General features: G+C 58.3%; 2 protein-coding genes across 2 annotated transcripts; one reads left to right on the top strand and one right to left on the bottom strand.

Annotated features, from left to right (window-relative positions):
- Nucleotides 1-84: 84 nt before the first annotated feature.
- On the bottom strand, nucleotides 85-10,910 carry NCLIV_013790 (hypothetical protein; the record flags this gene model as incomplete). The annotated part of the gene is made up of 11 exons (XM_003881569.1): nucleotides 85-2,195; nucleotides 2,614-4,657; nucleotides 5,155-5,281; nucleotides 5,803-5,929; nucleotides 6,195-6,617; nucleotides 7,162-7,532; nucleotides 7,992-8,097; nucleotides 8,999-9,285; nucleotides 9,731-9,846; nucleotides 10,067-10,297; nucleotides 10,575-10,910. 11 exons carry the CDS (start codon nucleotides 10,908-10,910, stop codon nucleotides 85-87), a joined length of 6,279 nt encoding a protein of 2,092 aa, XP_003881618.1.
- A 7,871-nt stretch (nucleotides 10,911-18,781) lies between these two features.
- Nucleotides 18,782-21,214, top strand: NCLIV_013780 (hypothetical protein; the record flags this gene model as incomplete). Its single annotated transcript, XM_003881568.1, has 4 exons — nucleotides 18,782-19,063; nucleotides 19,770-19,903; nucleotides 20,431-20,547; nucleotides 21,037-21,214. 4 exons carry the CDS (start codon nucleotides 18,782-18,784, stop codon nucleotides 21,212-21,214), a joined length of 711 nt encoding a protein of 236 aa, XP_003881617.1.
- Nucleotides 21,215-23,544: the final 2,330 nt, after the last annotated feature.

The raw sequence follows: 23,544 nt of genomic DNA, 5'->3' as shown, positions 1-23,544 counted from the left end.
CGCGTTCGTTTTGCACTGCATGGAACGGGCGCGGCTTCTGACAGCCTGCACCCGTTCGGTGGAGACAGAGCAGCTGCTGACCCCTCACACGGACTTGAGTTTCTTGGAGGTATGCGCCTGCGCGTTCGTCTCATCTCCAGAGGCCTCTGACTTCACGCGCGTTTCCTTCTTCCCTTTCTGTTTCGGACTTTTCGCGGGGCTGCTGGCTGCCTCGGCGCCTGCCTGGGGTTCTCTCTCGTTGCTTTCGTCTTTCGCCGACCCTTTCGCTTTCCGTTCCTCGCGGCGTTTTCGTTTCTCTTCGCGTTTCAACTGCTTTCTCGCCTCTGTCTCCGTCGATAGCGCCTCCTCCTTGCCTTGCAGCGTCCTGACGAGCCGGACCACGCTGTCGTGCACGCCTTGGTGCCGCCCTGCCTGTCCCTTCAGCTTGGCCGCCGCAGCCTCGATTTTGTCCCCGAGTCGAGTCCAGGCCGCCTCTAAGTCGCTGCGCTCGCGCCGCCTGGTGTCGTTTCGCGGGCTGCTCACATCGTCTTCTTCGGCGTGCCTCGCGGACGGCCGCCGTCGCTTCACCTGCGCGACCGCGGCCTGCAGGACCGTCTTGAGCGCCAAGAGCATCTCTTTGTGACTCGCCTTCATCTGGCTAGCGGACGAAAACGCTCCTCGACTCCCTTCCCCAGCAGCCTCATCAGCCAAGCTGGCGAGCTGCGCCAGCAGCTCCACGAAGGTCCCTTCGCTCACCTCGTCCCGGACCGGAAGCGGCGGCAGCGAAGCGCCGTCCCCACGCTCGCCCGCTTCGTCTTGCTCGCGGCGTCGCCGCTTGTCTCTTCCACGTCGGCCGCCGCGTGTCCACGCGCCCCAGTCCAGCGCCACGTGCGGCAGCACATCCAGCGGGGCGCTTCTGGCCTTCTGAGTCTCCGTCATCGCCTCCGCTCCCGCGGTGTTTCCACTGTCCGCTGCGTCTCGAGCGCCTTCGTGTTTGCAGCTGCGCTCGTCCGCCCGCCCAGAGAGAAAGCTCGGGTGCCGAGCGACCGCCGCGCCGATCGCGACGCACTCGCGGCGGACGAAGGCCCCCTTCGCGCGCTGGTGTGCCGCACCCAGAAAATCGATGAACCGCATCAGTTCTGGGCGTCGTTCGGCGAAAAACCGGAAGAACGCAGCGTCCAGCTGCTGCTGGCGACTGCTGTGCTTGGTTAGCCAGTCCGTGAGCGCCAAGTTGAGCACCTGGGAGGCGACGCTGCCTCCCCACGTGGCGCCTTCAACCCCGGACGCGCTGCCTGCAGCGCGAGTGCGGCCGAGCAGCTGCGAGAAAAACTCCGCAATCTGCTGCTCGACTTTGAAGAAATGGACCAGCAGGCTCATGCCGACGTACTGACAGCTCGCAGCCGCCTGCGCCTGCGGGAGCTGGCGACACGCAATGCAGGTCTGCAGAACTTCCAACGCGCGCAGCCCCAGACACGTCTCGGCGGCCTCCCACGCCGTGTGGAGGCTCTTCTCGGCGCGCGTCGCCTTGCCTGGGCTCTGGAGTCCTGTCCTCTTCTTGTCGGCAGACGCTTCGCGCGCGTCTTCGCCGTCCCCGCACGCCTGCACCCGGCAACTGACGCTGTTCTCCAGGCCCTCGAAACCTCTGCCCGGCGCGTCCCACCCCGCCGCGAGCACGAGCGGAGGGACTGCATGCAGCGGGCGCGGCGCGCGCGGAGGCCCCTCACTCCCCCGCGCCGCCCACGACGCTTGCCACGGCAGAAGAGTCGCAGCCAGCGAGATGGCGCGTCGCTCGCCCTCCAGCAGCCTCTGGGCCCGTTCGGCGGCGAGGGGCTTCTCGGCGTCGCCGGCGGCGCGCGCCGCGAGCGCCGCGAGCGGCCGCTTGCGGTGGCGACTGCCCGAGGCGCTGCATGCGTCCAAGACCACTTTCTGGATCTTGTCGGCGATGAGTTGGTGAAGGCCGCTAGTTGGCGTCGTTTTCCCCGCGCCCTTCTTTTGCCGACGCAGGAAACTCCGCAAAGCGATGCGGTCGAAGCCGCCGAAGAGTGAAGAGAGCACGGCCAACGCCTGGGAGGAACGCGGATGCATCTCCAGGAAGACTTGCAGGAGGTCCAGAGCGCGGAGGCGCAACTGGAGGTGACTCAAACGCGCATGCTCGCGCTGCTTCCGCTCCGACTGCGCCTGGCGACGCAAGGCCGCGTGGGGAGGCGCGTACGCACCTGAAGAATCAAGAGGAAAGGCACGGCGACGAATCAGAAGGGAAACGCAGAAACGCGAAGCGGGGAAACACCAAACGCTACACGACGCGAGACGACTGGCCAGCCTTGGCGGGACAAACACCTGCAGAGAGAGGGGGAGAGGGAACGCGTGCGAGAGAACAAAGAGAACAGAAGCGCCGAAGAAGAGGTACCGCGACGCGTGTTGCCTGCCTCGCCGTAGAGAGAGAACTACACCGCATTCGTTCCACAGTTCCAGGCGGAATGGACCGCAGTCGCCTGACGTGACGTTCGCTCCACTGTGCCAACCTCGCTTTTTCGAGGCATCTGTCTGAACCGCGGCTCTTCGCCTCGGTCTCGGTTTGCTCTTTCCTGGCTCCTGCTGTCGAAAGAAACCCGCATCCGCGGAAAAGCCGCCTACCTGGCAGGGCGTCGCCGTCCTCATCCAGCAACGCTCGGTACGTGGCATCGGCGTCAAGTTCAATCGAAAAGTTGTCATCCTGCGTGTCGCTGTCCGCGGTGTCCCGCGAGCTGCCTGCTTTGTCTTCCTCAGCTTCGTCCGCGCCACTTTCGCCTTCGTCCTCACTCTCGTCTTCGCTCGCTTCTGACTCGCGTCGTTTTTTGCCGGACGCAGTCCCACGTTTCGCGGCCTTCTTCCCGCCTCCGGTCGCAGGGCCTTTCTTCTCGTCGCCAGTTTCCTCCTCTCCCTCTCCTTCATCTCCCTCTTCTTCATCTCCCTCTTCTTCATCTCCCTCTTCTTCTTCCTCTTCGTCTTCCTCTTCGTCTTCCCCGCCTGATTCGTTTTCCTCGTCTTTCCCTTCTGCCTGGCTCTTCTCTGCGGCTTCGCCTTCGCGCTCCAGCACAATGTCCAGCAACGCCTGCAGCTCTGTCTCTCGGGCGAAGGGGCAGAGGGCCTTCCAGAGCGTGCGTCCAGTCGCCCGGAGGAACCCCACACTCGCGCTGTCCCCTTCCAGGAAGATCAGCCGGGTAGCACTCTGGGCGGCCTGCGCGAGAGCTGCCGCCAGCTGCGCGAAGGTTCCGCCCTCGCCGCCGTTCGTCTCCGGATCTTCTCCGTTTTTCTCCTCCACTTCAGCGGAGCGGAAAATCGCGGTCAGCTCGGCAGCCTGCGACGAAAGGTCCCCGAGGAGCGTCGCGAAGTCGCCGAGTTCTTCGCGTTCATCCTCGTCCTGAGTCTCCTTGGCCTTGGCCCACTCCGCAGCCTGAGAGCCAAACAGCGGGCCGTCGAGAGGGCTCTGGCGACTCGGCGCCTCCAGTTCTTCGTCGGATCCGGACAGAAACGCGGAGACGTCTGCCTCGTCGCTGTCTGGGTCGTCGTCCTCGGCGCGCCGCGGGCGTTTCCGAGCTGGACTCGCGTCAGCTTCGCCCTCCTCCCTTCGCTTCCTCTCCGTCTCCTCGTCGCGTCTTCTGCTTCCGAATGCAAAGTACGGATAGAAAGCCACCGACGCGACGCTCGCTGCCAGTGCGCGACACGCGGCGCCCAGACCTCGCTTCAGAACAATCGCCTCGGCCGACTCGGGCTCTCGAGCGACGCTGTGTGCGGCACGCACTGCGAGGTCGAGATCCCTCGCTCGCGTCGAGGCTTCAAAGCAGAGGCTGAGGAGCGTTGCCGACTCGCCCGCGGCTGCAGCCCCCTCCCCGTCTTTCGTTTCGTGCTTCCGCTTCACGGCCTTCGAGCGACCGCCTCCCTCCTCGTCTTCGCTGCTGGCCTCGACACCTGCGAGGCCGCCCGACAGCAGGCTGGCCATGGCCAAGCCTGCTGACAGCGCCGACCCGCGAGACAACTCCACAGTCAGGCCCTCGGCTTCGGCTGACGCCGCCTTCTTCCCGTGGCGCTTCCTCGCCGCGGCGCCGTCTGCCGTCGCCACGACGCTCACGGTCTTGCTCGGACCTTCCGTCTCTGTCGCCTCCACGAGCGCGAAGCAGAGTGCATGCGCAGCGTGGAGGGCCGTGACGAAGCGCGAGGCCGCGTCGGGCGAAGTCGCCGAGGCTGGGTCCGCGTCAGGCGCAGTGGCCAGAGGCCCCGTGGGGCCGTGGAACTTGGTGAAGGTGTCGACGTGGCGGGCGAGAAGAAAGGACTGGAGCGACATGAGTTTGGGAAGCAGCCGTGGCCACGGCGAACGCGAAGGCGCGAAAAGAAACGCGAAGAACGGAGACACCGACACCCCGCTGAGGCCCGACAGCGCACCCGCACGCGACGAAGCGGCGCTCTTGGCAGCCGAGAGGAGCCGGGACGGAGAGGTGAACACGACCGAGGGGAGAGGGGCGGAGCGCGAAGAGAGCTGGAAAGCCGAAGACAGAAGCAGTGAAAGGACAAGCGACACAAAGAGCGGGAGACCGGCAGACAAGTCAGACCCTGAAGACGAAAACTGCTGTGGGAGCAGCAGGAGGAAATCCACGATCCACAACAAACGCCGCCAACTTGCGCCCAGCGTCTGGGGCGAAGCCTGCACACACACACACACACACAGCGTCGAAGACAGTTGCGGATTGGGTATATACGGAGAAGAACGCGAAACAGAGACAAAACCGCGCTCAGGCTCTGGAATTCGACCACGCACGCCGGGAGACCGCCGCGCATGCAACGTCAGGTGATCGGTAGCTACATCCGAAACGTTTGACAGTTAACAGGAAGAAAACGCGGTTCGCTCGAGTCCCTTGCCTCGCAATCCCCTGCCCGAGCCTTCATCCACCCGCAGATCCTCTCTCTGCGTCGTCTGTTGTCTAGGTTTCCATTGTTTGTTTGTTCGGCGCCCTCGCGCTTTATCCTGATCTTTTCTTCTCGCCTCACGCTCCTCTCTTCCGGGGGCTGGCGCGTTCGCCTCTTTGTTACTTCTTTCTGCAAGTCGCTATCCGTCGAACTTCGCTTCGCCTCCCGTTCAGCGCGTGCGTTTCCCGGGAACAAACGCGCTCGCCTGCCGCTGCCTGCGAACGCGCTCCTCACCTTGGAGACGCCGTCTCGAACGAGGCCGCGTGTCCCCGATTCGAGGCTCTCGAAAATCTGAGACAACAGGATCTCCGGGCGAAGCTCCTCTGCCGTCAGGCCGCCGCCAAAGACCAGCAGACCCAGTCTGAGAGCGAAACAGAGGACAGGAAGGCGACAAAGTCAGGATGTTCGCGCGCGAGGCAAGTCCTAAGAGCAACGCTACACCGCGAGGAACGAAGAGCGGAGCCCCGCGACCCCGAATACAGGCCGACGCCGTGGAGGATCTGCAACCGGAACAGGGACGGAATTGAAGAGGCAGTTCCCGGCGCCGGCGTGTTCGTGGGGCCAAGCACGGAATCCCGAGGTCTATCGATTTATGTTAACGATATAATGGGCTTTTTGGCAATGGTCCATTTTTAGGGAGCAGAGAAAAGGGCGGCACCGCGCTTTCTCTAAAGTTTTGGCAGCTGAAACGCGCGTTTGAGGCGGGCACTGCACACGCTGAATTGAAGCCCCCTCCTATGGACGGCCCAGTCCAGAGAGGGACACCCGATTCTGACGCCTGCGAGGATGCACAACGAAGCCTCAACACACACACAGCTCAGCCCTGAAAGTCGACCGACACGGCCATCTTCCGACAGCGCAAAAACTCTTGTCGGTCCTTACTTCTTCATGACACCCTTTTTCAGGGGGTGGAAACGAACCGCTTCGCCCCAGGCTCTCAGAATCTCGAAGCGCGAGGAAAGCGAAAGCGACAAAGGGTGACGCACGACCTCCAGATGCGCGCCGAGTGCTGTATAGCAGCAAGCCAAAACACGCGACAAAAACACCCAACGATGGGCAAAAAACAGCAATCGAGTCGCATGTGCACCCGACGAGCCACAAAGAAATGCAAAGAAAAAAAACATACGGTTTCCTTTCCCCAACTTTGTGCCCCTGTGTTCCTACACACAAATGCACTCAGCCGCCTGGGAACCCCCCACCACAGTCGGCATGCTGATGGACCAGCAGAGACAAAAACGGCGGTGTTTGTTTTTACTGCGTCTCTACCTCCTTACCGGGACTGGGAGCGTGGCAAGTTCTTTCCTCTTGCTTCGGTTTGCGCTTCCGCTTCTCCTTCGAGTTCTCGGGGTCTTCGAGAATGGCCGACAGCTGCTGGTGCACCCAGCCTTTGCATGCATCGCCTTCGCCGTCTTTGAAAAGAAGCGACTCAAACAAACCTTCCTCGGTTGGATCCCGAAGACACCCGCACTCGAGGTGAACGGTCTTCATTGGCTTGTGCTCCTGCGGTTTCCCCACCGAAGCGACCGGGGGGAAAGGGGAGACGACATTTGCGCCGCGCGGAGATGCGGAGCTCGCCGAGGGTTCCAGAGAGACAGACAAAAGCGACGGCAGCGAAGAAACACTTCTCCCCGTGAAGACAACAATCAGGATATCCAACACCCTGTCGGCCATGAGCCGCAGCGGGTCCCCACGGGAGCCTGGGCACAGCAAGGGAGGCAAGGAGACGCGTGAGCAGAAACGGAGAGCGGACCACGCAGCCGCTACAGAAGACAAGCAGTGCGGAAGCCGAAGGCCAGAGCGCGAAGAAGAGACCGTCATTGGCCGGGGACGAGAAACTTCTTCGTCGGCCGAGGAACGCGAAAAAGGCCGCGATAGCGACTCTCACGCAGCCAGTTCTCGCCGCGCTGCTCGGCTCTCGCCACAGAAGAAGCAACGCCCGGCAAAAAGCACAGGGCGAAGCGCCTCCTGAGAAGCACGGGACGCGACCCCCCCTCAACGCATGCATGCTACCCTCGACGTCAACGCAAACCCGCATGCGCGCTTCACCGCAAGGTCTCCATTCCCGCGAAAAAAAGACTCACGACCGGAACGGCGGCAGCCGCCTCCACGTCAGACCCGAAACAGCCGGGGAGTTGTTTTGGACCCGACCCGGCAAGCACGCGGCTAGCGAGTTCACCGCTGTTGGGCCGAGAGACTTTCGCGTGCGTTTCTCGGTTGAGCGGCGCCGCTCGTGGTGCTTACCCTCGAGGTGCCGCACGAGTGAGCGGAGAAAGCCGTCGGCGGAAGCCCAGAATTGCGACGTGCTCGCGAGCGCTTCTTCGCAGGTCAACTGCCTCTTCCCATCCGTTCTGGTATTCTTGCACGTGAGTGCGTCAGGGGCCTCGGGAACCATCGCTCGGTGCTTGAGGCGAATCAGCACTTCGACGGCGAGGCGGAAACCTAGGAACGCCTTCTGCAAGGTCTGCGGCTCCACCTGTCCTCGCCCGTTCTCGGTCTTCTGCGCGGCTTTGTCTTTCAGCGCCGGGGAAGCCCACAAGGACGCCGCGGGAAACAGCGTCTTGTCCACGCTGCGGCACCACCTCAGGAAGGCCTCCTGTGGATCTGCGTCGATGCTGAGCCGAGACAGAAGAGCCGGGGAGACAGGCAGGCACCTCGACGCGTAAGCGAAACGGAGAGCGAGTCGGCACGTCAAAAAGCCCCCGCAGCCCGGTCTAGGTCCGGATTCGAGAAACCAAAATTATTCCACCTCGATCAAGTTCGACGGCTAATATACGGATTACTGCTATCACTCGGCCACGGGGCCCGCAGCGATCGAGCTCGTGGCGCGCTGCCCTTTGAACCGGCCCGTTCGCGCCTCCCGCCCCGGCGACGCCACACGCAGCGACGTCGTTGTCCTTCTGCGCCTCGCGAACCCGGCCACGTGGCTGGATCGCCCGTCTCCACACCCTCTCTCTGTGTGCCCCGGAGGCGTTCTTCGAGGCACACAGGCGCTCGACGCCCCCGCGCACGCAACGAAAATACCGCGAATGCGCAGGCACGGAGGACGGACTCGCGGGAGAACGCAAACGCACCTCGAGTGAAGCAGCAGCGTCAGGCACGCGTCCCAGAGGCTGTGGAGGCGCGGGTGGAACGCCGCAGTGTCGGCGAGGAAAGCCATCAGGCGCGGACGTTCTTTCTCTGCGACGCAGAACCACACCACAGCCAACCGTCTTCCCGTAAAGGCGGCCAGAGGTTCGTCACTTTTAGAAACTCCGCATTCCGAGACAGTAAACGGCTCTTTACGTCACGAAACGGTAAGGCGTCTCCAGTGTGTGCACCAGTGTGTGTGCACCAGGGTGTGTACATCGAAAACTTCCGCCTTTGACGGGGAAGCTCTCGCACCGAGGACAAACGGCCCACAGTCACATGGGCCTTCTCTTGGCCGCGAGACAGAAGAAACGAAAAGCAAGAAAGGCGAGCTTCTCACACGGTCAGGCTACTTTTTTTCATAAAAGAGGTAAGGATTCAATTTCCTTTAAAAGCATATTCGGAATGTGGCGTCGAGGAGACCCATCCATGAGAGTCCCTGCTGGCCGTGTGGCGGAGGCGCGACAGCGACCGGTCCCTCCCGGGCATCTCCGTTCCCAGAATCGGAACAGGTGCTGAGAGAGACGAGATTCGGGAAAAAACGCTTCGCTTTCACTTGGCCACGAATCCCCTCCAGGTTCGAGACAAGGCGAGCTTCGCCCTCGAACCGTATAACCCCACAAAAAGCCGTCGTCTGGGGGCCTCGTGGGATTGCAAGATGCACGTCCACTACCGAGGAGACAGAGGATTTTGCGAGGCGCTTCACTCTAGGAGACACGAGCTGTGTGCCGAGCGAACCTTCGGTTCTCCTCGCGTTCCCGACCCGTGTGGGCCGACCGATGCACCGCGAGCGCGCCTCGCTTGCGCCTCGCTTGCGCCTCGTTACTCCCGCTGAATGAAACGTCTTCGCGCATGCGAGGGACACAGCACGCACGGCCGCGCACGCAGCGAAACACCGCGGGCGACGTGGGAGAGAAAGGGCGTGTCGCCTCTCGAAAACGTCTGCAATTACCTTGGAGGAGATCCAAGTTGAACAGGACGTCGAGGTGCGGGAAGTTCTCCTGCTTGTTGGCCCACCCCGAGCGGCAAGCTTCCCACCTCAGGTCGAGCAGAAAGGCAGCCAGACTGCAGGGGAGGCGGCCCGTGACGGTTTTGCCCAGCTGCTTTCCACCGTCTGCTTCGTCCTTCGGCGGCTCTTCGCCATCCGATGGCGCAGCTGCATGCGCTGCGTTGACGCGCACGGCTGCGAGGGCCCCCAGGCGCGCGTGGACAAACTGCAGAGCAATGGAGCGGTTGAAGCTGCGAACAGGAGGAAGAAGCACAAAATCCGTAGTGTGGAAGGGAGAACAGGATTCTGGCACGCCCTTAGCCACTTTGGGGCTGCGTGTGCAGCGAAACCTGCGATTCCGGCGTAAGGAGGCGAACGCGAGAATCGGCGAGACGAGCGGGAAGCGCCATGGCCCGGCACAGCGAGGGTTCGACCGCCGAGGTCTCTGGTGCACACACCCGGTGGTGCAGCCTAGCTGCGTTTGTGCATGCAGGGACGCCACCCGACGAGGGAAAGTGTTTCTGGCCGAGCAGCCTTCGCGCGCCTGGGTGACGACGCATCTCCGGCTGCATGCGCCTCGCGAGCGCTCTCGAGCCACAAGACACCGGGGCCTTTTAGGGGCGAGAACTCGCGGAGGGGGAAGTGGAGAAAAGCGCGGCGGCATGGGCAGTGTGCGCGACTCAGCCGGAGGCTTACGTGGATAAGTCGACAACGATTCGACGCATGAGACGGAAAGCCGCTTCCTGCAGATAGACCTTCTTATCCACAATCTCCCAGAGCGAAGAGAAGACCGTGCTGCACTGCGTGAGACACTGCGAAGGCGCGAGCGAAACAGAACAAGCAAAACGAGGGAAAGCGTTTCACAGAAGTCGCGCAACACTTTGCTTCGAATAGTCGCCGCCTTGTCGCGTCGACCTCCCGTTTCTATCCGCTGCGACCACGCCCTCTCAGTCCCTTCGCGTCGCGCCAAGTGTCTCGCACCGCCGCCCACGGGACTGCCTGAGACTACGCGAGAGCTGGAACGGCGCTTACCGCGTTGCTGGTGAAGTAGCCGGTTTTCTGCAAGACCGCGTAGCCGAAAAGGCGACCGAGGAGGAGAGTCTTGACGTCTGCCGGGAAGGCCTTCGCTATCGATGTGTGCTGCTCCAGCGCCGTCAAAACCTTCTCTTTGGGGATTTCCTTCTTGAAGTGGAGGAGAAGAAGAAGAAGGGCAAGAGAATAGCCTTGGCGCACACACGCCCTGGACGACGTGAGGCCTGCGAGCTGCGAAAAAGTAGAGCGCATACGGCAGTGCAGGAAACACGTTCTCAGACTCTCCAAAAGGCACGCGCTTTTGCGGTGTGTTTAACACCAGTTTACATGTTCTCATCGCCTCACCTCGGCTCTCGAATGGAGCCGCGCAAAGCAGCGACCGAAAAGCGTCCCGCACCGCCACCACGGTGGAGCCGCGGAGAATTGAGGGTCGCGTTTTCAAACTCCGTCCAGGAGAGGGCGGGAAGAAGGGAGCAGGAGAAAAGCGTGCAACGCCGGCGTTGCTTACCAGTCGATTGGCAGCATACTGTAGATCGTCGCATGCAGCGGTGCCTTGAAAAGAAATGAGGTTTTTAATGGACTGGCCGTGGTCGTGTCTCCCTTTGCCCCCCTTCTTCTTCTTTCCCTTCTGGTGATCGGGCCTTCCGTCCGCCGGGAGAGAATCGAGTGATCCGCCGAGCGCGCTCGCGTCGACAGGAGACGCGGAAGAAGGACCACGACCTGATGCGCGCGCCTGCCGTTCGACGAGAAACTCAACCAGATTGGCTGCGGCTTCGACGCGGGTCTCTGACTGGCTGCTGCCAAGAGCCCAAAAGAAATCGAGAAAGTTTCTGGCGGAGTCCATGGTGGGACGAAACGAAACAGAAACTCAAACTGTCTCTCCAGAGACCACGGGACACACCGAGCAGTGGCGTTTGCATGCGCCAGCCGGTCCCCGAAGTACGGAACTGTTTTGTCCGGAAAGAAAACGTTAGAAAAGACGGAATCCTACACGGGTGAAGACACGAAGGAAGGCCACACAAGGAAAATGACTCCAGTATTTGAGCTACAGACAACCAAGTCCTTTGTGATTTTTGCTGTACGCCAGCACCTCACTGGACTGCGTACAGCGGACGCCTCCAGAAAAAAGCCCAGAAAAACGCGACGTCCGGCGCCAACAAGTTTCGGCTGCGCGTACAGCGCAACAGGATGAGGAGGGAAAGTCTCCAAGGCAAAGCCACGATCAACTAGACACTCGAAACGGAAAACAACAGCCAAGCACGCGACACCCACAGAGACCATACAGAGGAGAAATCGAGAACGCAGGACTCCAGAGGCGCGCGTGGATCGCCCCGGAGAATCATCGTAGGACGTTGGCGAGGATCATACGACAGACGCGAGAAATCACCAAGCCGCGTGAGTTGAAGGGGGGGAAAACGAAGGGAGACGGCCGGATCGCGCAGCGGAATTCGAAAATGAGAGTGCTTGCTCGGTATCGAGAACGCCGGCTCCTAGCATCGAGGCCAATATGGGTCCGGGAAAAGACAGCTGGAGACAAACCTTGAGACACGTGAAGGAAGCGGCGAGCTAAATTCAAAGATAAGCAAGAGAAACGGAGTCGGATGTCAGTAGACCAAGTACAGTCCACCGAAATGCTCCGGCGTCCTGGGCCCCACACTGCGATGACTCGTCGGGCGGCGGAAAGGACCAAGTAAAGAGACAAAGAAACCGAGCAGGCTTACCGTTCCACGGACGGCAACATAACTCGGACAAACCAGAAGGGAAGAAAGTGGCGGAGACACGACAACCAGCGAGAGAGACGCTCGAGTCAAGCGCTCTCATCCCGAGCAAATCCCGAACGAAAAGGCCTCTCGAATCTGCATGTGGCGGTAGAGAGAGTCGATGCATGCACGTGAAACAATAAGCACCCTGTGAGCCCAGACAGCCACGGAACCGCATTTAAATATCACTAGTTTCTGAGTTTTTCGTTGAACCGCGAAGCTCCGTTTCCGATTTTTGCGAAGAGCCAGTTCGAAAACACGCCAGGTTGCGTACTTGTAACTCGCTGACATTGATCACTGCAGCCATTTGCAAACTCGACGGCGATGGGGCCTTTCGCGCTTGGTCCGTTGATGTTGCATTCGCGAAGGAAATGAATTTTTTCCCGTCCACGGTTTCTTCGAAGGAGTCAGACAGGGCGAATGTGTCACATTAGACCACCGGCCTTCGCTTTTCCTCACTGGCCATTAAGGGGATCTCAGTATGAGAGCCTCACGGGGTGAACGAACGCCGCTGACAAGTTTTGGAAAACCTGGAGTTGTTTGATAAGAAACAGCATCGAGACTAGCCCCTGGAAGGAAGCGGATTTGTTTACAGCCATCTAGTTAGCAGGAAGCCATAGTGCAGTGCCATGGCCGATAGCACGGTCCATGTTCGGTGGTCTTCCGCCCTGGGCTCGTCATAGGTCGCCTCAGTGCGGGGGTGCCAACGAACAGTTCTAGTCCAGTACCGAAGCGAGTTCGGTCTGAAGAAAGCTTGCGGCGCTCGTATGAAAATGGAGTGACAGAAAGCTCTCGCGAGGACGAGGAATTACTTTAAGGCAACACAGTACGATACCAGGCAGCAACCACGTGGTATTTTTACATTGAGCGCTCAGGCAGAATCGTTCTATGAGAGATTCGGTGTAGGCCTGAATGCTTGAAATCGCCGGTGGAACCTCCAGCAGCTTTTTTGGACCCTTAGGGTATCGCGACTACAGTAAGACACGCATTTCACAGCGGAAGCCCCGTGGCGACAATGTTCTATTTCCATAATCGTTCTCTCAACGACGTTCTGCCAACACAATAGATCTGGAATCCGGCAAAGACTTTCAAGATCTAAACCATTGTTGTCCACAGAGCGAGGCGGACCACGTCGCTCCCGAGAAGACATCTTGTGAAGGAAGAGAGGTACTCACCGGCAGACCCGGTGGAAAAGCAGCCGAAGGCAGGAAGCACTGTCACGGCTCGAGGACTCTCACCGTTATAGCGTCCAGTCGAAAAGTGGCAGTTTGTACCGAGGAAAAACGGATACACCCGGTTGGCTGTGAAGCCGCTTCCGGCCGCCCTTGCAAACGCAGCTGTGCAGCGCATTGCTTGGGAAAAGGCGAAAGACAATGCACAATACGGATATACGTCTGAAGTTTGTGGAAGTTATGGGGGGACACGGCACGTATGTTAAAAGCAGGAGAAGCTGTGCTGAAACTGTTCTTGTACGTGCGTCATTCTCGCTGCCATTCAGCCTTTCGGTTAGAATGCCTATGTGTTGCGGTAGCAACTTCGATACAGGCTCTGTCCTATGTTCAGCAAGGGCCCGGGTGCAACAACCACGCTCGGTCATCGTCTCGTAGATGTTGGACGCCGAATGAAGCTGTGCTCCCCCTACATTCCCGGAAGCATTGTTTGGCACCAGTGGGTTCGTCGAGGCCTTTTAGCCACTACGAGATCCTGTCTGTATCGCCTCCTGTCTCTATCCGGAGGAAAACGATTGCAGCCTTGAGCGGATTCTCTGCCCGGGATATCAAAAGTACGCGGTGGTGACCAATTCCGGACAGCGGCACGCCAGAAATCAGCATCGACTCGGAACTCGATTGTTGGCCTTGACAGCCGTCCTTGCCAGAGTGTACATACACCTGACTGTCAGTGCACTGCTTGCTAGCAACGCACGGACCGACGCGCTCACCATTTGTGTAAGTGACCGTGGATGAGAGGAATGTCCTATGTCTGCGCTCGCTAGAATTCATGCCAGCCGCAGAATTGAGTAGGGATTAAGTGTGATTGAAGCCAGTGTATCTCGGTCAAAAGTGACTGTCCAGGGTTTACGAGAAATAAAAAACCGACCACACGGGTCACCTGTTGAGATGCCGCTGCAAACGGTTAAGGAAGTTCTTTTTGCTCCTTCCAGCTTTGGAGTCAACTCCTTTCGGCCTTCCTTCTTGAAGGGGGTAGTCACATCGAAATCGCAGCTTGTCTCGACTGGCGAATTCATCGCCCACAAGCACCCGCTGAATCATTTCGCTGGCTTCTGGGAACGTTTTTCTTTCCAGCAAATGCGCTTCCTTCTCAGAAAACAGTTCTTGCTTGAACCTCTCGAGCAGCGCGTGCTCCCGGGGCCTTCCCAGTCCAAATCGAAGTATCAAATAGGCATCTGAGCCAAGGGCCGTGTCCAGTCCGGACAAGGCTGGGTGGCGGTCGCGACCTTCACTTTCGCCCCCTTCAATGGAGAACTGTCCAGGCGTTAGGTGCGTTGAGCCCGTCACGGCCACCAGGGAAGCAGGAGCCGTTCCAAAGAGTCTCAGCACGTTAACGATCGACTCCTTGAAGGTTTCCACTTCCCAAGGCTGCACGAGCACCAGGTGAGGAACCCCAGTGCAGATCCAAGCCTTGCAGCTGCTGTGAGGCAGCCAGGGAACCCAGGCTTCCTGCCGAGCGGTTTTCCAGAGGGAAGATGCCTGAGGCCTCAACCCCCGCTCATCAGAACTCCTGTTGGGGTTTCGGGCCAAAAACCTCAGAAAGGCTGAGGAAATCGTCCCTCTTCTGGGAAGGCGGTCACCGCTCTGGTCGCCTTGCACCGAGGAATCAGCACTCACAAGCAACAACGGCAGAGGCCGACGAACTTGCAAGTGAGCATCGAGCCTCAGCCCTTTCACGGCAGAGCTCGGACCCACTACCAGTCTGAGACGCGTGCTGCCTCGAGCACTGGCGGGCGAAAACGGAAAGCCCCGAACCATGATAAACGGAGTCGGAGAGGCGGCAGGCTCCTCTCCAGCAGATTCGAATACGGTGTGTCTCGGAGACGCAAATACAGCGCACCGAATGAACGCGCAAATGAAAAAACCGGGAGGGTTGAGAGACGCAAGAGCTACAAGGAAAGAGAAAGGAGTTCGGAACGTGGCCTCGACTGCGATCGCCCACGAAGAAGCCTTTGTGGCGAGCTAAGGCTGGCGTAGCTTAGCCGCTGACGCAGATCGCGAAACCGAAGAGTATCAAGGTGCACCCCAAAATCTCTTCTGTGTCGCAGCCACACACAGAAAAAGCCACCGCCGGCATTGGTAAACGCGCGTCAACCAAGGCTCTATTTACACGCATCTCCGGTGGGAATGCGCGGCACCGCACCGCGCGTTGCCCAAGAATCTCCCAGTCCTGCTAAGCCTGCGCTTGACAGCGCAGATCGCCTGAAGTCACCCCCTAGGTACACAGATGAGGCAGTCCCGCGTCGTTCATAGATCCAGGCCCCCAGTGGCCGCCAGAGGGCCCCGGCGACGCCCCGCTCCGCGACAGGCTCTCTCTAGAGAGCTTTGTCCTCGTGTCTCACTGCCAGCTGAGTTCTGCAGGGGGGCGTTCGTCCTGTCTCTTCCACAACAGGGAAACAGCGCTTACGGGCGGAGGGCAGAGCCTTATTCATGATTGCTTCGGTCAAGAACGTGAAGAAAAAAGCCAGGGTATTCGCCAGAGGAGCCGTGATCGACAGGTCTACAAAAAAGGTCGCGAGCACGCAACGCCGGCAACGAGACATGAATAAGCACGATCGACCTCGTAACTCTTGGCCAGAAGACTTCCCAAGAAATGTACTGCAAAAAGCAAAACTTCACTTCGACAAAGTCCTCATAATACAGCTGCATTGCCCACGCGTACCCCGAGGCGTGGGGCACACATCACGAAAACAGACCCACAGGGAGCACACAGCTGTCGTCCTGTGCCTCAGCATCTATTCTGTGGGTTCTTGCCAATATTTCCCCCCCGTTTATTACATCAACGGTTCGGTGTTCTAGTGAATCCAAATCTTTTTACTGCTACTTTTCCTATCTAACCCTGATGCTTTGCTCCGTTCCAGCGGGACAAGCTGTCCCTGATCCTCGGGACTGTGGAGAGGCACGAAGCCCGTAAGAAACAGATGGCCGCCACACAGTTCCGGAGGGTTATCTTATTTTTGCAGTGGACTCGTTTTGGCAACTTCTCTCGCCCAGAGTGATGCATCTCTACGCGATCCGTCCCGCCTGCGCTGGCCCTGCTCCGCCCCTCCGAGGTCCCCAAGCGCAGTCGATTTCGGCGGTCGGCGTCCAGTTTGGCGGCTCGGGAGAGGTGTGGGACACTCTCCAGTTCATTCGCACTTCGCGGCGGCAGCACACAGAGAGCGAATCCCTTCTCGCCAGTGTCAGAGACTCACCGTATTCCCCCAGAAGAAAATAGTAACAAAACGATCCGCACTGGTTTAACAAATACGGAACGAGCACCTGGCAAACAGACAGGACCGGCAGACATGTGTGTGTGTGTGCGGATTTGAGGGCTCGGCACGAACTTTGGCACAGATGAACAAGGAAAGGGGGGGGTCTTTCGCGACTGCGGCAGGCCAAGACAACCTGGAGAACGGGGAGAATCTCTGCGATCAATCCGCCCCCCGCGGAAAGCAAAGTCGATGCGCTCTGTTCGGCGACGCCCTGGGCACATCCCTCAGAGGCGTGACGCCTGTGTGTGGCGCGCGGCCTCCAACGCCCGTAAAGGCAGAAGGGATCCGCGATCTCCGAGTGCACGGCGGCAGAGAAAGACTGGAGATCTGTGAACTATTTCTTGCCTGCGCGTGCCAAAGTTTTCCTGACTGGCTAAACCCGCGTACGCGCAATCCTGACTCAAGAGCCCTGTGTGGCCGTAGCTTCTGTGGAAAAAAATGCGCAGCGTGTGAAAGCGAGTACGGCCTGGGGAAGTTTTGACGCCTTCGCCGGTATACTTTCGACATGCTCGGTACTTTGGGGCGGTCTTACTCGCCATTGGATGAGGAGCCGGACAAGGCAGAGAACAGAAGCAACGAGGCCTCCAGCAGGCTTCTTCCCCGGCGAATGCGGCGGCAGCTCCTTGGGCTCGAGTGCGGAAGCTTTGCAGGCGCCCTCCGAGGCCAGGCCGCCGTCGCGCATGAGAGGGACGGTCGTCCCCCAGAGAATACCTACCGCCAAGAGACCTAGAAACGAGATATGCACACAAGAAAGACAGAGCGTCCATTTCTGGCCCTTTCCGGAGACGACTTCTCTCGGGGTTCGATCGACAGGCTGGGAAAAGGAGGCGAACCATTTCCCTCGAGTGCCCACAATTCCTCCGCAGGCACGAAAAGACCCTCGGTGTTGAATATAAAAACATTCGAATCCGCCCAGTTCCTCAAGCAGCCTCGGATGCAATGCACCGTGGAAAGACCAAAAATGCCTCGGCGTGTCCTGCCGTTCCGCAGTAGAAAATGACGCACATGAGTGTACCGCGCGCGTAGCTCTCGCCAGCGTTCGGCCTCTCGCGAACAGAGGTCTAACAATTGAGTATTCTCTTCGTGAGGACAGACGGCGTTGAGAAATCCGGATCTCACCTAAAATCATGATACTGGCGCAGGCGTTGCCTTTTATCCGCTGGGGCTGTCTTGTTCCTGAAGCGTACCCAGTCCGAACCGCTGGCTCCGTATCACAGAGCGCCGCTCTTCGTTCGTTCGAGAGATCCACACCAAGACAGCCCGCAAACAGTAGGACCAGAAGACGACTCCGTCCACGCGGTCTCTCCCCTAAGTCGTGGCGTGATAGAAGGCCTGGGAAAAGCAGACAAAACTGTGAGATATGATCCTCGACCTGGCGCACGAAAGTGAAGGGTTACTTGAAGAGCTGGGTTGTGCTCAACAGAGCTGTGAAAGAAGACACACTCCAAGGGGCCCGCCCCCAAATCTGAGGAGACAGAGTCGAGACACTTCGCAAACTCTACCATCCCTCTAGCGCCTAATAATCTCGATTGAAGAAAGCCAAGAAACAAAAGAAAAGGCCACGCAAAAAGGACGCTGCCCATCCAATGCGTCAACCCAGCCCCCTGGCACAGAAGTTTGCGCTGGGAGACAAGCGAGGCGCGCGTTCGAGCGCGCTGTCTGACCGGCCAAGGCGTCACGAACACGCGAGAGGAAAAACCATTGGCAAGTCTGTTGAGGTGTGTGCAAAAGAAATATAGGAAGTCGCGCTCGTGTCACGGATTGACAAGCGCGCACTCGAGGCCAGCGCAGGCGAGCAAGGCGTGCGCATGCACCACTTTCGAAAAACAACTCTCTACCCGACCCTTCTCACACCAGCCTCTTGCCGGTGGTTCCGGAGAAAGTTGCTTTCGTGTCTGGGCCGCGCTCCTTCCTGTCTTCTGTTTCACTTCTTGCTGACTGCCTACGTTGTCTCTCCGTGTAAGTTTCTTCCCCCTGAGATACGCAAAGCAGGGGATGTGACGCACATCGCAGACTCGTCTGTGTCCCTGTCCTGCGGCATGCGAGTGTCGTCCGTACCCTCCACTGTTTCAGCTTCTCTTCCGTATGTACACTTGGCACATGCGGGCTTGCGTGGCGCCGTTGGAATTTTCTTTGCCACACTTTCTTCGAACGGGCAAAAGGGTGACAGACGTGACGGTGTGAGGCTCGGACACCCTTCCCGTCCGGTGTGTGTTTGCAGCTCTCAATGTGTGTAAACCTCGTCCTGTGTCTCGCTTGCGTACGTCGCTCGTGTGCCAAGACTGTACACTGTGTTTCGCGTGTTCTGCTTCCTCCTGCATGCTTGCTTCTCTCCTGTCGGTAGTTTTTTCTGCCGAGACGGCGACCTGAGAACACGACTGCACGCCTGGAGGACGTGAGCACCTCTCCATATTTTCGTGCGCGAGCTCAAGCGAATCGCCCGTTTCCCGTTTTCGAAAACGCCCAGACGCCATGGCAGGCGACGGCGAGTACAGTTTCAGTCTCACCACCTTCTCCCCCAGTGGGAAGTTGGTTCAGATCGAGTACGCGCTCAACCGCGTGCAGCAAGGAGCGCCGGCTTTGGGAATCAAAGCCAAGAACGGAGTCGTCATCGCTGCAGAAAAAAAACTGACCACTCCCCTCATCGAGGAGGCCTCAGTCCGGAAAGTCGAACACTTCACACCCAACATCGGCTGCGTCTGTGCGGGCATGCCCGCCGACTTCCGCGTGGTGATGAAAAAGGGTAGAAAGGAGGTGAGAGACTCGTCTGCGAGCAACGCGAAAACGGGTTACGTCTGACAGTCCAGGAGCATCGAGTGTCCTCGCGTGACAAGAAACCCTCCGGAGCTTCTCCGTCCCTGCGCGTGGACATCCGCCGTCGTGTTTCAGCCGCATGTGTGTGTGTGTGTGTGTGTGTGTGGCTGAGGGGGTCAGATTCCCTCCTGTCCACGCCTCTCGCATCCCTCTGGTCGTGAGGCGGCGCACGTGTCTCAAATCAATCACGTCGCGTGTTGTAAAGCGGTCTAGAATTTTTGCACTCTTTGCCAGAAACGAATCACGCGAGGTTGTCCCCATCTCTTCCCGTGTGCTGTGTGTTTTTGTCCTGAGCCTGATAGAGCAAACCACCCAGGAGAGGGTTCCGCCTCAGCCCTTTTAAAGCTTTCGGGGAAAAGGCAGTTTGGGCGGCTGCTCAAGAGGACGGGGGCGGGGGAGAACCAGGTGGCTACCGCGTCCTGAGGAGAACGGGAAACGGGGCGAGCGCAAGTGACGGATCTTGCCGTGGTGAAAACGGACGCGCTGGGGGAACCAAGCGCGAAAGGCTGTAGCTCTCGCCGGGTAAATCGGTGGGCAAACGTCCTTGTGCGCTCAAAGCAGTCTCTCCCTGCTGTTTCCCCGTCTCGTCCCCGCGCGGCGTCTGTTCACCTGTTGCTTTCTTTTCTGTTTTGTCGGCTGCGCTCAGGCTGCTGCGTATAACTTGTTCTACAAGACGCCCATTTCTGTCAGCCAACTGGTGCAAGACGTCGCAGCTGTGATGCAGGAGTACACGCAGTCCGGTGGTGTTCGGCCGTTTGGTCTGTCTCTCCTCGTCGCCGGGTAAGCGCATGCATCTTTTTTTTTGGCGATAGATAACTTGTGGGACAAAAAGGCGGTCAGAGCGAAAGATCGGTGTGCTGCATCTGCCTACGTGCCCAGGAACACCGGGGGCGTTTGCGTGCGTCCAAAACGTGCAACGAGGCATAGATCTGTATTACGTATAACTGGAGGAGAGATGCCGGGGTTGTAACGAAAACACCAGTGTTAGGTCGGATACTCGCGTTTTTTCGTGCGTGACCGGTAGTGTTGTGTATGTTCAGAGGTGGCCGATGGGTTTGCCGTTGAGACGCTCCCTCGAATCGACGCGTGTCATGGGGTCGGCGCTTTTGGAACGTTGCTGAAATGCTTGTCCCGTCTCTGTAGTGGCGCACGACCTCAAAATCGAGCATTCCTTCGTTGCGTCGTGCGACAAACGGTGATGGCTGTGGAGGGGTTCTTGAGTCTTTCTTGGATGCATGTAACCCACTGCTCCGCGCAAACAGCGCTTTTCAAGCGACTGGCCGTGTCTATCTTGCGGTTCCTTCTAGCTACGACGAGTACGGCCCCCAGCTGTACCAGGTGGATCCGAGTGGCGCCTATTTCGGATGGAAGGCTTCTGCGATTGGCCGTGACATGCAGAATGCAAAGACTTTTCTGGAAAAGCGGTAAGACGAGAAGCAGGCTTCAAGCGTCGTTTCCCTTCCCGTATAACCAGCTCTAGGCGGCTTGTCATGATCAAACAAACAGACACTCATCCAGTCACAAAAAAACGCATACACAAAGACAAATATGTACATGTATATCTGGCGACTGACGCGCCGGGGGGGGGTCTGCATGGAGTGAATTGGTGTTTTCCACGGAGGACGCAGAAGCCTGTCTCCAGCTGTAAACACAGCGTTTTGAGAAGGAACGCCGACGCCTGGTTCTCGACTTGCGAGAAGTTGCCGTTCGAAGACGAGTCATAAATTGAAAGCTTCGACTCCGAGGAGGCGAGACAGGCCGTGAAATAGACAGAGCAAATGCCCGGGACGCGGAGCCGGAAGGGTGGACGTACAGTTCATACGCTAGCTGCTGTCGAGGCGGGTGATTCACGTGAGAGCGGCAGATGGAAGAACAGCGCGGATGACTTCTGTGAACCTCGTGTTTCTTCGCAGGTACAACCCAGATATCGAACTGGAAGACGCGATTCACACCGCCATTTTGACGCTCAAGGAAGGCTTTGAAGGAGCAATGAACGAGCACAACATTGAAATCGGTGTCGTAGGGGAGGACCGCAAATTCCGCATTCTGACTCCGGCGGAAATCAAGGACTACTTGGGAGAGGTTGAGTAAGAGCCATGACCGTCGTAGGAGTGTCTACCGGTTCCACCACATGGGTGTGTAAAAACGGTCCGTCGCGCGGAACTGTTTATCCTTCCGCATGTCTTGTGAGGAGTGCGAACGGCGTGGAGCTCAAAAGAAACGCGGTGGTGCTCGCCTCTGTGTTTTTCGCGGAAAAGACATGCGGGCGAGGCCGTCGCCGTCCTTTCCCAGTTCCTGAGCGTCTGCTTTTCGTTGACTTTTCCCAAGAGAAGCCAAGACAGCGGGTCTTTGACGTCATGTAAGTCATAGCCCCAAGCCCCTGCGGGCCCCGACTCAGCAGAGCGCGCCTTTCCAGTGTTACAAACAGGAAAAATCCATCTGCCTCGCATCACTCACTAGACAATCAGTTGCGTCTGCCTAGGGGTTTGGGGAGTTTCATTCCCTTGTGCCTCTCCATCCACCCCACGCGCGAAAATAGCAGACGTTCCGATCGAACGCAAGTCACGTACGGGGGCGACAGACAGCCCGAGGCCAAGAGCAGAAACAAAGGAGAGGTACAGGAGACAGTTTCGCAGGAGGCGCAGCGAGCAAGGTTGAAGGGAAGTTCGTAGTCGTAATGGAGAGGTCCAAAAACCTGGCGCTGTGCTACTGTAGAACACGACTGGCACATATCCAGTCTGCTCGGCTACGTCACCGGCAGGCGACCGGTGCGGCATAGAAAGAGCGAATGCCATGTTCTCATATGGTTGGCTCAAGACGCTCACTCGAAAGCACAGATGACTGCAGGACCAAAGACGAGATCAACACGTGTGGGAGAGAAGGGGGAGAAGACTGGGGGGAAACCCACTGCGGAAGCCATGTAAATGTAGAGTGCGCCATAGATTGGCTGCTATTCCACAGCTCGTCGCCAGGTTAGTGAGGCTTGGTGCGTGGACTCCCGGAAGTTTTCCTCTCAACTTTTCCGTTTGCAAATGAGCGACTGAGGCAGAAGGGGACACGGCAGAATCAAGACACATTTCTCGATATATACACATATGTAAATACCCACATGCTAATGGGAACATATTTGCATCTGCTTTTGTTGAGATAAATACGCTAAACGTCCTCGAGTACTCGTCGTGTCACACGCCACACGTAGATTCCAAACGGTCTGGAGGATGGGACGGAATCACTGGAGACCCTCAAGAGTTTTCTTGACCTCAGCATAGGACAGTCCAGACATTTTTGCTGGAGTGTTAGTGTTATCGCGAGTGCTACCAGCACAGAAAAGTGTCTGTCAAGGATTTCAGAGCTCTGCACGCGAAAGCCAGACACAATGGTTCTTTAACACTATTTTCCATGCAGATTCAGCTAGCATCCTCAAGCACCGCTTTCCATACATGGATTCGCCGCAGCAACAGTTAGCTCTCAGTTAGCTGGTGACGTGCCGCCTGCTCTCAGCCTGCTCGTTGCCTGTACAAACGCTGGTGTAGTCGACCGAGACGCTGTAACCGACAGGGATGGTCTGCTCGTCGTCGCTCGCACCCTTGCATTCTGCACGGCGCCAATCCCTGTGGCCACGGGGCCGAAAGTAGACTGCCGGGTGACACGCACGGGTCCCCTACGCACACCTCTCAGTCTTCTCATACAGTGGAAGAGTAAAGCTAAAAAAGAACAGGAGTCCACGCTCCTCTGGGAAATGAGCGGTTACCACCTCCAAACGATGAACGTAAAGACTAGTTCTCTCGTGACAATTCGGTTCTCTATGGTACACATCATATCCACTTTAGCGTCCTGGATTCACTGCCACGACCGCGCTGTGCCCCGGGCAGCTCAGTGGTAACAGTCAGCCAAGTCCGATGTTTCGTGGTGGCAATGCAACAAACATTTGCTTGAAGGTTACGCAGGCACAGCCTGCTTCCATCTCCTGACTCTGACGCGGAGAAAAGAGAATGCTCTCTCTCGACGCTCTTGTTGAGGATCTCGCCTTGGTCCCTTCCTCCATGAAGCCTGTGCACCCCCTTGACATTCATCCTGTCGCAGCCGCTACGCACAAAAAACGCTGCAGTTTGATCCCATATCATCTCCCGGATCCCCAATCAAGTTCTTTGCTTGCAGAGATCGTGACAGCGGCTTCCCAGCAGCCTGACTTTCCCACATCACGCGAGATGTTGTCGACATATTACCGGGGAATAATATGCAGCCTGACACATTGGCTGCTGCACTGAAAAGGGACAGTCAAAACTATTCTCTTTCTGGAGGCCCCGGCCACCTCACATGTATCTCTACTGTACCTGTGTCGGCCAACGAATTTTGTTCCCAGCTCCGACCTTTTCATTTTACCTGGGGTTGACTACAGCGACGGGCTCACACTAAAGAAC

The sequence above is a fragment of the Neospora caninum genome, chromosome V (genome assembly GCF_000208865.1).
Source record: "Neospora caninum Liverpool complete genome, chromosome V".
Classification (NCBI taxonomy): domain Eukaryota; phylum Apicomplexa; class Conoidasida; order Eucoccidiorida; family Sarcocystidae; genus Neospora; species Neospora caninum.
Note: the sequence above shows the minus strand (reverse complement) of the source record. Positions and strands in the feature narration are given on the sequence as shown.